General features: G+C 42.6%; 1 protein-coding gene across 6 annotated transcripts in view; it reads right to left on the reverse strand.

Moving 5' to 3' along the window:
• Positions 1 to 13,089, reverse strand: part of Itpr1 (inositol 1,4,5-trisphosphate receptor type 1) — a 206,640-nt gene that overhangs the window by 43,005 nt on the left and 150,546 nt on the right. For all 6 annotated transcript variants that reach the window (XM_055628416.1, XM_055628418.1, XM_055628420.1 and 3 more), the window contains 2 exons: positions 12,032 to 12,224; positions 6,313 to 6,435 (listed from right to left, as the gene is read on the reverse strand). In XM_055628416.1, the coding sequence (XP_055484391.1) occupies positions 6,313 to 6,435; positions 12,032 to 12,224 (316 nt within the window). The remainder of the gene's footprint in view (positions 1 to 6,312; positions 6,436 to 12,031; positions 12,225 to 13,089) is intronic.

The raw sequence follows: 13,089 nt of genomic DNA on the forward strand, positions 1-13,089 counted from the left end.
CCCTTCCCTTCCCTTCCCTTCCCTTCCCTTCCCTTCCCTTCCCTTCCTTTCCTTTCCTTTCCTTTCCTTCCTATTTATTTTTACATGCACTGGTAAATGTACCAACTATTTTGGATCCCCTGAAACTGGAATTACAGATAGTTGTGAGCTGCCATGTGGGTGCTGAGACTTAAACCTATGTCCTCTGGAAGAGCCATCAGTGCTCTTAACCTCTGAGATATTCCCCCAGCCCCAAATGCTGCTATTTTATAATCATCATTTTACTTGTCTATCTTCTGTCTAGACCCCAAATTTTTTGAGAAAAGTACCTGGCACAGAGTAGACACAAGATTCTTATTCAACAAATAAAACTCATTCACAGGTCATAATTCACTCCTGGGGAAAAAGGAACTGGAAGCCTAAGCTGACTTTCTATTAAAAACATTCAAAGCAAAACTGTAGGTTCCATGGCTCAATTTGATGTCCTTCAGGGAAGGGGGAAGGCAACTTCCGGCTCTTGAGTATCGTCTACAGTTAGATTACCCCTACAGTCAACGAGCTTCTACCAGTTTTTGTCATCTCTTGCTATTTCAGGTTCTATTTAGAGTGTCCCACGAGATGTCTTAGTTATGTAACATGAGCCAACGTGGCTAAAAATACAGTTCTGTAAAACACTCATTAAAAAAAAAAAAAACACCCCTCTTGCAAATGCTGTCACATTTTAAGTCTCCCTTGGATGTAAACAAGTAGCGCTACATGATTCAGGACACTTATATAAAGGAGCTTTTTTTTTCTTTCTTTCTTTCTTCTTCTTTAGAATGTCCAGGAGTAAAGCACAGCCCAGGAAGAACCGGCTACGCAGGTGGCTGCTCTTTCTCCAGCTAAGTCACACCCACCCAGAGGCATTTTCTCTTCAACAACTGTCCCCTAGAGCCAGCCACTTGCCTTTTTTTCACTTTCAATATCCGTAAGAAAGAGAAGCCGGTTAAAAATGGGCACAAAGTGGCAGTTCAGGTCTCTAGTATCTATGTTAATGGTGGGTGGGTGTGGTGGCTCTCCTGACATCCCCAGTGAGTGGGAGGTGGAGACAGGGAATCCCCTAAGCAAGCTAGCTAGGTAGCCTAGCCTGGGCTAGAGCGAGAGACCCTGCCTCCATATACAAAGTGGATAATGATCAAGGAGGACATGCAATGTTAAATCTTGGGCCTCTATACACATACATATACACATGTTCTAACACACGTGACCATACATACCACATACATAGGGGAAAAAAAAAAGAAATGGTCACAAAGGCACATAAGGTTTGCAGAAACTAAAACTGTGGATTCTGGGGCACACGTATCATTTTGTGGACATTTAACAATTCACTCATCATGCTATCTCTCCTCGTTAACTGCCTTTTATTCGGCCCCCTCTATCACCCTACAGGGTTGGTGCAGAATCTCTACTTTAAAGGCAATCTAGTTTTTTTATGTCTTTTCTTCAAATTGACCTAGGAAATGGCTGGAAGTTATATGTCTCTAATGTTAACAGTCCTTACTGTTAAAAAAAAAAAAAAAAAAAATAGAGGATTAATTCACTGTAAGCGCAGATCAAGAATTTTAGCAGTTTGTCATATGAACATCACAGGATGTTGTTACCACAACCAAGACACAGAATGGGCTCACCCTGACAAGCATGAGCACAAGGACAGGCTTCCTGGAGCGCTGTGAAGTCTATGAGTTGCCCCACCCCCACTCCTGGCCACCAGGAGTGTGCTTTCTGTCATTCTAGTCTTGCATTTCTCATGAAAATGGAAAAATGATTGTATTAGTCAATAGTTTTTTTTGTGTGTGTGTGTGACTAATAAGTGTTAAAGAATCATGCTGGTAACCCCCACTTCATTGTTTTTATTGCTGAGCAGTAGTCCATACTGCAGATATACCACAATTTGTAACTTATTTATTCACTCAATAAATGAATGGATCTTTGTGGCCATCCCAGTGTAGAGATATTGGGAAAGATGCTGCTAGAACATTCAAGTGCAAATCTTAGAGTGGAATTGATGCTCTCATTTCTTTTAGATTAACACAGGGATGGAGACTCTTGATTCTTACATTCTTATACAGAATGTGCAACTTTGTGAGATACTACCGTACTGTTTTCCAAAGAGATCACACTTTTCCCCCCTTTCATTAGCCCTTGGTATTGACAAGTCTTTTGTGATTCAGCCATTTCAGCAGGTCTGCAGAAATATACCACTGTTCTAGTTTGTCCTTCACTGACAGCTTGCGATGTTGGCTATCTTCTCATATACCTACTGGTCATCCTCAGATCTTCTTTTGTTAATTATTTGAGCAAATACTTCATCCATTCTTTTAATGGGGTAGTCTATAACATATTAGTTCTGCATATAAATCCTGATATATTCAGATATATTCTTTGAGAATATTTTTTTCCCATTCTCATTCATTTTTATAAATGTTTAATAAACCATTTTAAACAGATTTCTTTTCCTTTTTGGCTAAGGACAGGGTCATACTATGTAGCTCTGGCTGTCCTAGAACTTTTTGGGCTTGAATTCACAGAGATCTGCCTGACTTTGCCTTCCATGTGCTGGGATTAAAAAACCCATACTACCAAGACTGGCTTTTAACAGATTCTCAATATCTTAACCATAAATGTGGACAGTACAACACTTGCACATAAATCCTGAAGAGGGCAAGGTAAGAACCTGCTCTTTCCCCACTATTAAGATGGTAGAGAAAACTACTGCTAGACTCCAAGAGACTGGGTCTAGAAAGAAATCTTGGAGACAGCTAGAGAAATGTAAATTTGGACTATTGCAGGGTTTACTGTTAGTTTTGTTACATATGATAATAGTGTGGAAGTTTTACATATATTTTAAAATATGCTTATAAGTTAGAGGCACACTGAAATATTTATGGTCAAAACAACAAAATGTCTAAACTTCTCCAAAATGTTTCAAAAATACAGTAGGGGGCTAAAGGAAACAAGTTTAGAAAAATGCTAATTGTTCAAGCTGGGCTGATGCACATGGCAGTTTGTCATGCTGTTCCTTACGAATAAGTTAAAAAATTCCAATAATAAGAAAGTTTAAGAAGCCATACTGATTTTACTTGAACCATCGTGGCATGCTCACAGATTGAACAGTATCTGAATCTGCACTAGTGCTGTGCTTCTGACAGGTGGCTCAGTGGGCTGGGAGCAGGCTTTTGGAAAGGAGCTTTTAAGGCCACTGCTGCCCTTGGCTGCAAAGGTCTTGTAAGCCACAGGACCACAGTACAAAATAAGGTTGTTATGGCACATGTAAGAGGTACATTTTAGCAATACTATTTTTAGGATGCAAGACCGTGATGCAAACATACATAGAAAATTTTAGTTTGGAAGTGCTGGAGATCAACTCCTGGCCTTGGCCATGCTTGGCAAGCATTGTACTAATGAGCTGTACCTACAAAGTATAATACATACTGATCTCACATTGGCATTTTCAGGCCAATAAACCAGCTCTATTTTGTGAGCAGTATGGAAGCAGTTGTTTTCCTGAAAACAGCTGGTGCTGGGGGAAAAAAAAATTCTCATAGCACATGTTACAAATGAATACACTAATGATGAACTGCTGTTTCCAAGGTAACTTGAGTGTCTATATCATGGAAGGGGTTTCACAGGTTGGATCAGCCTCCTTTCAATCCCAGGAGCTTAGACACTGCTTTCCAGATAATACATTGGCATGAAGTTCTAAAGACTATGACCCACAACAAGACAAGGAAACCTTGTGACCTCCAGGCTAATGAAGGTGGGTGCCAATCCCAGAGGTCTCCAACATAAAGTTGGGAAGATCTTAGCCATCACCTCATTCAAGGGCTCTCAGATTTGATGGTTAAGAGATAGGCTTCTACAGCTATTTTGTCAGAACCTTGTAGGCATTTCTGCAGCCACATCAAGGCCTTAACATCCTCTCTGTGTCAGCATCTAGTAATACAGGGAACATCAAGGAGTAACCAAAGAGGCCTGTACGGAGTCACATGACCCGTGGCCAGCAAACCCATGGCTAGAATTCCATAGTATGAAGGCTAATACTGAAGGGTGAGCAGTGTCAACTCACTGTCCCCAGACCTTGGCCTGGATGCTGGTACAAACAACCAGTGAAGAAAACAGTCAGAGTGAATCATTAAAAGCTGTTTGAAATATATTTAGAAGGATGGAGGGCACATGAGAGCACATGCAAAGAGTTGCCTGGGTAATCTGCTGAGATGAACATGGCAACTTCTCTGAGTTGGAAGGAGACCTGGGCAATCAGCAAGGGGAGGTCTGTAATGATTCCCTCACTGCTCTCACCTCCACTGAAGAGCATCTTGGTTAAGGGAGATGCATCCCCAGAGGAAAACTCTAGCCCTGTGATCTGATCAAATCTTTTCAAACAGAAACACTCATGCCTCCTGATGTGGCATTTAAAGAAAAAAAAATGCTCCCTGGGCTTGCATTTAGATCATGCTTTGGAGAAGAAGTGATGGTTCAGATGGTGTTTTCCACACAAGTTAAATCCAAACAGGTAAGTTAAGCCCTTGAAAGGGTATGTTGCATCATACAACATGTTATCACTTGAAAGTTGGTCCTCATATACACTATTATTACACAGGTACTGCTTAGATCCATGCCTGGAATATTCAGTTCAAATATTCCCAGTGTTTCTCTGGGTCTGATTTGGGGGCTTCTTAAGTTTCCCATTAGGTTTCATACAGGGGGCTGCTGGAAGGTTGTTATATCTAAAGGCAAAATAGTGTACCAAAAAGCTCCAATGAATAACAAAGCTAAGAACAACCTCCCTGGCACTAGGAACATGGCTCCATGCCTAATACAGCACTTGCCTAGCATGCATGGGTCCCTGGACTGCATCCCTAACATGGTGAGGAGAGAGAGCACATGAATGTGTAGCAGAAGAGGCGCCTTTCATGTCTGCCACCAGAAACCCACAATATCAGTGCTTCTTAGATACTAGGTATCAGGCTGGGAGTCCCCGCAGTAGAAAATGTCCTAAATTGTTTGTCTTTTCTCATTAAGACATGTAGAAGGCTCATGTATATGACGGGGAGGAGATGGTGGGTGGGGGAAATCCATGATTGGTAGCAGGCAGCTCTCCACAATTTACACATTCAAAGAATACGGGTTATAGTCTCAACTGACCTGCCTCACCTCTGACTTGTGAAAGAACAAAAGAATTCCAGACAATCTTTAGTCTGAAGCCATTCCGGACTGAGGGTATGGGAAGTCACACCGTGGACTGGTTGTTTGTATCTATGTTGTTTGTATCTATGCCCTGTCACTAACTAGCTTACTCATCTTCTCAGACACATGCTTTCCCTGTATATAAGACTAGGGGCCTAAGACAATTTCTGACAGGATCTATAGCTGCTCTTCCTTCTTTTAACTATTTTAAGTTTGGCTTAAAATTAGATCTTAGACAAAAGCTATCTGAAATGCATAACTGGGATCCTAAATGTGACCCGTGGTTTCAGTGATAGGATTCAAGAGCAAAGCCAAAGCCTTCCTGATGCCATCAGATGTTTCCTTGAAATTAAAGATGTTGAACCTGGCACGGTAGAATATGCCTGTGTGCTGGCTAGTTCTAGGTCAATTTGACACGAGGGAGAATCATTTCGGAAGAGGGAACATTCATTGACAAAGTGCCCCCCGTGTGACTGGTTTGTGGGCAAGCCTATGTTGCATTTTCTTCATTGATAATTGATGTGGGAGGGCCCAGGTCCCTGCGGGTGATGCAGATCCCAGGCGAGTAGTCCTGGGTACTCAAAAATTAGGATTCTCAGGCTTTAGAATATTTTCTCTCTTTTTAAAAGTAAGATTTCAATGACATTTTATTTTTAACCTGGATGCCAATGGGATTATCTAATACTCAATTTACTTAAGAAAAACAACATCTCAAAATGAAGAACAAGTTTGTATTTTTCTGCAAATTTCTGTTAGTGAAATCAAAAAGTAGGCTGAGCAAGCTGTGAAGAGAAAGCCAGCAAGCAACACTCTTCCATGGCTTCTGCTTCATTTGGTTCCTGCCTCCAGGTTCCTGTCCTGATTTCTTTTAATAATGGACTATGATGTGGAAGTAAACCTTTTCTTCCCCAAGCTGCTTACGGTGATGGTGTTTTCTCACAGCAATAGAAATCTGTATAGACAGAAACCTGACAGACAGCTTGTTATCAGTACACTGAAGCAGGAGAGGAGGCTCCTGGGTTCCAGGACAGCTTGTACTATAGAGCAAGACTTGTGTCTCAGGAAGATAAAACAGAATACTTAAATAAAGAAAGGTATGGTTACCTCCCCGCACTCCTTTAAATGGGTAGAAAAATGCCACCAGCAGGTTCATCAGGACGGCCAGGTTGAAGGAAATGCTGCTCCAGAAAGACATGTTTCGGGCACACCAGTACAAGACAGGCTGGGCTGTAGAAACAGATAAAGCCTGTTGAGGTTGTTGATGATCACATGCCAGAGTGCTAGAGTTCAACAGGGCCTTCCTCCTGCTAAACCCCCACAAATCCACTTTTGTTCCCAGTGTTGACCACAACAGTAAGAACGATAATTTGTTTCAGAGCTGGCACACAGTGACATGACTTCGGGTCACTGGAGAACTCACTAACAGAAGACTCATTGGGGTACACGGAAGAAGAGAAGGGCAAAGGCTGGGCCATTGAAAAGTCCTGCATGTCCCAGTCAGTTCCACCAGCTATGGAATCTGAGGGTTATCCAAAGTTCACATACTGAGATTCTGGTTCTCCCTGAGACCTCCAGTACCAGATGGGATGCCCAGAGAGACCCAAGAATTCAATTAGCCTTTTAGAAATGTCAGGGAGACAGAACATTCGGAGTTGGCCCAGTTGAGCCTGTGACTGGGCCTGGTACCATTTTCTTGGCTTAAAATGCTCCATTAATTCCCCAGAGCAGGGAAGTTACCTCCTTCTCACCACTGAGTCACTTGTCATATCCCTCAAATGGTACAGGTGACCTCAAAACCAAGAAACCGGAGACAGCAGGTGGCTGACCATGGTCAGCAGTGGAGTTCACATTTCCAAAGGCTCCAGGACAGTGACACAAAGAATGTCCAGGATTATGACCCAAAGCCATCATAAAGGGGCAGGGGATGCTCTGCACACTGACACCTGCAAAGCCATTGCTTCTGACTGATGATTTCATGGGACAGAAGTCATAGAAGCAGCTGAAGTGGCCATGCCGGAGACAGCTTTCATAAATAATCCTGTAGATATCATTTCCTCCCCCCAGAACAAATAAAAGGATATGTGAGACTGGATCTCTATCCTGTACCCCTCCCCACCAAATCTTCACGCAACTTTAGGACAGCAGCCAATGACAAAGCCAATGACCCTATAATGATGCCTGCAACAGCAGCCAAGTCTTTGGAAACTTCCATCCAAAGAAAGTTATGGCATGATTAAAGAGGTCTCTGGGTAATTTAGTAATTGTTGTTATCATGTGGGAACTTGGTCATAGGCAATGTTTCAAAACTGCTGAGTTATAGAGCTATGCACAAGCATCTAAGTTGAAATTCTTCATCTTAAAAAAAAAGAAAAAGAAAAGAACCCAATGCCCAGAAATGGAAGGAAGTATTTGCAATCTCATTTCCCCAATTAGTGATCCTCTGGATGCAGTAAAAGGGGTAAAGACAGATGGCCAATGTCACCATTCACTAGAGGAGCTGACTGAGTCTAGTAAACTCCCAGATAGCAATTTAATATTTTGTAAAATGATTGTGAAACAAACAAACAAACAAACAAACAAACATATATATACTTTGAGATAGGTTCTTATGTAGTGTAGGTTAGACTCAAACCAGCTCTGCAGGTTAGGATGATCTCAGTGTTCTTGTCCTCCTGCGTCTTCTTCACTGAATCCAGGAATGATCTCTGTGTACCAGTACACCTAATTTTATATGGTGCTAGGGATCAAACCCAGGGCTTCATGTATGCTAGGCCAGTACTGCATAATTGAGCCACATCCCAAGCCTGCTGAAGCTAACTGGAGATGAGAGTTCATCTGGTCTGGATGCAACAGCCACTGGCACTTCTTTGGGGACTAATGTCTACTTCTGATATGCACAACAAAAAGAGGGAAGAGATTGAATGGCAGAAACCCGGAAACTGCTGATGCTGAGTGACATGTTCAGGGAAACTAACAGCACCCTCTCCACTCTCATGTATGCATCGAGAGTTCATAAGAGGTCTAGGAAAAATATAAGAGGCTAGAAGAAATCTATGATGGTCCACGGAGGCCAGAATACCCTGCATGGGAACATGCCCCCTTCAGTACAGCTGCAACGATGGCCTTTAACTAGGGCATATAGTTAACAAATGAATCTAATTTCCCAAAGCTAACACTCCCATTTTGAATCAATAATCAGTCCTATAGCTCAACTAGTAATTTATTCAGTTATGATAGACCTGCAATATTGTTATACTTCCTGTGGTAAATGGAGCTATGTCCCTTCCTTCTCCAAACCTTTTCCCCACTTCCCTTCCCCACCTATGCTATTCCTAAAATCCAACCTAGTGGTAGTTCCTACAAACACACTGTGCCCCTCAGTTTCCGTGCATCCCCTCTGTTGTGATACAGACACCTCTTTACTCTTTGATGTGTCTCTTTCATTGATGGAATAATGTAAGAAGTACAGCTAATTACGGCATCCTGAGGACCACTGTATCTGTATTATGCTTCTAAAAAGCAGAAGATACTTCATGTGCTAGCATGAGGTTTCTAAGAGCAGGTCATGAATGCCCCGTGGCTTTCTCCTTACATTCGTCTTCAATCATTTACTCTAAAGAAAGCAACTGTTCTGTCATGAGGACACATGAGAGTTGCCTGAAGGTCTGTGTGCAGAAGGAAGGATCCCCCGATTCCAGAGACGTCAGAATGCACTAAGAAGTGCATTCATCAGGGCTGGGCAAGTGCTCAGATGACAATGGCCCTGGATGGTGACTCAGTGGCTACCTAATGAAAGACCCTGAGTTGTAACTATTCTGCTAAATCATTCCTGACCATGGGAAGCCATAAGAAAATGAGTATTTGTTGTTTTAAGCCAAAGCTAAAGCAATTAACATGCCTTCTATGGCAAGCAAAATAATGCCCACTCAAATGTCCCAAACCTCAGTTTCCAGCTCATGAATGTGTTATATTACAGGACAAAAGAGGCTGAGAGTCTTCTATGTGAAAGGAGGAGGCAGAAGACTCAATCAGAGAGATGCAGCTTGAAAAAGGTTCTTCTTGACATTGTTGGCTTCGAAGATGGGGAAAGACTCACAACCCAGAAACATAGGCAGCTTTTAGGAGCTTTAACATGCTGGAGGTTGTGGCATGAACACACTGTACCCATATCTTGATTTTTTAACTCAGTGAGATGCTCACCAGACTCCTGACTTCCAGAATGATAAGATCATACATTTTTGTAGTTGTACGCATCCTAGTTTGTGGCAGTTTGTTATAGCAGCCGTAGGTGATGGAACATACAGATCATACCTCACCTTCCCCCAATCTAGGCTGTGTCTACCCAAATTCTGCCGATTCCTGCTAGCTGTCAACACTGTCCCTCCTTTTCTTTCAACTCTTCATTTCCCATAGTTCTGTAACCTGTCATTGCTTGATTATAACCCTGGTCTTAATCAGCTTCATTTTGCAGTCACTTAAAAATATGCTTTTGGGCTGTCTGTCTATGTACAGATCTCTGGTTCCCACAGGAAGAAATATACACACCGCCGAATCCCCCACTGTGCCTGCAGCATGTTCTCTTTTCCCAAGGACTGTAATTTAGCTGGATTGATATACTTGCCACACCACAGCAATGAGGTAGAATGCCAGCACCCAAGACGGACAAAGCTGTTTAAATAACTGCATCCAGGGCATGTCCTGGTCACACTAGTTCCTAGTTGTTTGTTTTAAAGAAACTGGGCTTTTCTGGATGACTTAGCACTGCGCACAAGCAGCATTTCCCAGCTCTAATGTCATAAACACGAGGGAAAATTCCAAGCAAGGAAAGGTCAGCATAAGCAACTCCATCTGAGCTTCTCCCTGCACTGTCTTCTAGGTACCACAGCCTACAGTCTTCTCTTCACTACACATACGATCTTCAGATATCAGAAAGGGATGGCCCGAGAAAGAATGTGTACACATAGAAGGGTGTGTATACGTGTATGTGCTCCAAGAAGAAAGCAGGAAAGGGTTTCTTGAGAGCAAGTCAAATTGCGTATTTAATTCTTACAGAATTATAACACTTGCAGAAGATAAAATTAATTTCTTCTAAAAAGCAGATTTATTTTATTTTATTTTTTGTGTGTGTGCATGGATTTGTAGCTTGCATCTATGTGTGTGCCCGGTATTCACACAGGCCAAAAGAGGGTGTCAGGTCCACTGCAAGTGGAGTTAAGGTGGTTGTCAGCGGCCAGGCAGGTGCCAGGACGTGAACTTAGCCCCTTTGCAAGAGCAGCCAGGGCTCCTAACCACTGATCCAACCACTGATCCATCCCATCAGCCTCATAATGATTTCTTAACACAAGAAAACACTAACATCAGTAGCCAAATAGACACCACGGAGAACTGGCTACCACCCGCCACAGCCTTCATGTCAGCCAAAGGTAAAGGCAGCTTCACAAACGTGACAGACAGACCTTCCCTGCACACTTGGTAGAAGTAAGCCACTTAGTGAAAAGCAGTGTGTTCTATTTTAATGCTGCTTCTAATGAGCACATCTCTCCCCTTCCTAAATACTTGGGCTGTTTAATTCACTTATTATTTTCCATTTTTCTCTTAGTAGATAGCTTTGAAGGCAATTAAAAAATTTTAGATGACAAGTAGAGTTGTTTTTAAACTTCCCTAAAACAAACACTATTTTTCAAAAAACAGAAAGTCTGAAATATGAGAAGGCACTAGCTATACTTGAGGAAAAATCTTGGGACAGTGTTCGGCCACTCTGGGGTAAATGAATCTTTACCCCCCACCAGATAGCTGAGGGTCTGGGAACAGTTAAGTCACCTGCCTGTATCCGTGGAAGCAGGGGATGGTGGAGTGGAAGACATTTCTCCTACCCCTTCTTGGTGCTGCGGACATGCTACTACCCTGATTTCACAATTCTTTGCCATGGGAGAACCCAGGGGTTTAATGGAAATGAGGAGGAAGGCAGACATGGCAAGCCTGGTAAGCAAGGCAGGCCTGGCTCTGCTCAGACTGGCAGGGACCAGAGATAGCACAAGAAGTCCTGGAAACTGTTCTTTGATGCAACTCTCCCCTACCCTGGCCGCACCCTGCAAAAAACCTTTAAGATTTCAAGAGCTTGGCTTTGGAGTTCCGAATTAAAAGAAAAAAAAAATCTGGCTCCCAACTCACATACACAAATAAAGCATGATCCTTTCAAAGTTGTTCACAACAGCTGCTGCCAAGCGCACGGCTGGTGCTGAAGGATCACATTAAAACGCTAATGAAAACTGGGAGCCGAGAAGCCCTCTGGGGAAGCGCTATAAATGTGTCTTAGAAGAGTAATCTCCATTTGACTTGGCTGGGCTTTGCCATGGGACCTGCTGGTGAGCAATGCTGCCTCTTACATGGCAAACAACTGCACGGTCTATAAAAATGACTGGGAGTTTTGAACCTGAGCTACTCCGTCAGAGGGAAAATAGAAGAGTCTCAGGAACAGGTGTGCCAGTCTGCATTCTCAGCCCAAGGGAACCATCCTGTGCAGGAAAAGGCCTGGCCTTTTCAGTGTCTAATTAGTTTCCACAGGGAAACACCCAAACAGGCACTCCAAGTCATCCACAAAGCCCCCGGGCCAATCAAATCCAATGCTGCGTGAACACAGCCAATTTAGAGTCCTGAGATCGGGCTCATATATTGAAATGCCCAGGTTCTCTGTATTCAGAGGGGGACACCTTTACCAACTGTTCCTGCATTGCTTCTTCTCAGAGGTATGCACACTCCTCAGGCCAGGAGTGAAGCCTCAGAGCTGAGCATTCCCAGAGCATGTCCAGGAACTGTGACTCACCTCGAAGTTTCTTCTGCCAGTTCATTTCGTTAAAGAGGTCCTCAGAGCGCAGGAAGAAGTCGTTGATCTTGCTGCCTTGCTCATCCCTCTCTGTGGTGTAATATATTCGAAGTTTTGATTCCTTAGTCAGGAATTCACAGATGCTGGGCACAGGGAAGACAATTTGTTCCATTGTCCGGTCCAGTCTGACAATCTAGGGTTAAAATGGAGAGTAAGCAGTTATTCTCAAAGCCTTTTATAAATCTTTTGCTTTTCTATTGGCAGTGAACTTGGGGTTCAAAGCTCAGGGTAATGTGAATCTACCTGATTTGAAAGCTGTCGTGCGCGCGCGCGTGTGTGTGCATGCCTTTATGCATGTACACACCAGACATAAAACTTTTGTTAAGTCTGTAAGAATTTGTAGAGCCTCATACCCCATTCATTTAAATATGATCAACCTCCCCCTATAATATCTTAATACTTTTCCACTTTTAAATACTGGTTTTAATTTTGTGACTGTAACATAAAAATCCACCATCAGAAAAATCACTAGAATCATAAAACTATTATAGTTGTACTCTACATACTCCTAAGGTACTTTAAAACGATTCTGTTTTGAGACTGTAGATGAACAGCCTTGACTAGATACTGCCTAAGTGTTTGTCTGGACAAACTACTGATAAGCTTAGAGACAACCTGCACAATTTCACAGGCTAACAAGCTCAGCCCAGCCAAAACTCTTAGCAGCAACCGACACTTACACTGTGTAGTGTAAAAATTAGTTGATGAAAACGAACAGATGGAAAACCCATTTCTCCTCTTCCATGAAATATGATTGGCTTTCATCTCGAGCAGTTTCTACTGTGTTTTGTTAGAACATTCAGCTGAAGCTGGATGTACAGTGGATTGTACAGTGGAACTTTCTACAGTGATGAGGCCTTTGTGAGTCCAAGAGGACAGCTAGTAGTCACAGAGGCCACTGAGAACTAGACATATGCAAGTTATTACAAATGAGCAACAGAATAAGTACTGGCATCTAATTTTGATTTAACAGGCATGGCTTGATGGCTATTATATTA

Source organism: Psammomys obesus, unplaced genomic scaffold, assembly GCF_907164565.1.
Source record: "Psammomys obesus unplaced genomic scaffold, mPsaObe1.curated_primary_1811, whole genome shotgun sequence".
Classification (NCBI taxonomy): Eukaryota; Metazoa; Chordata; class Mammalia; order Rodentia; family Muridae; genus Psammomys; species Psammomys obesus.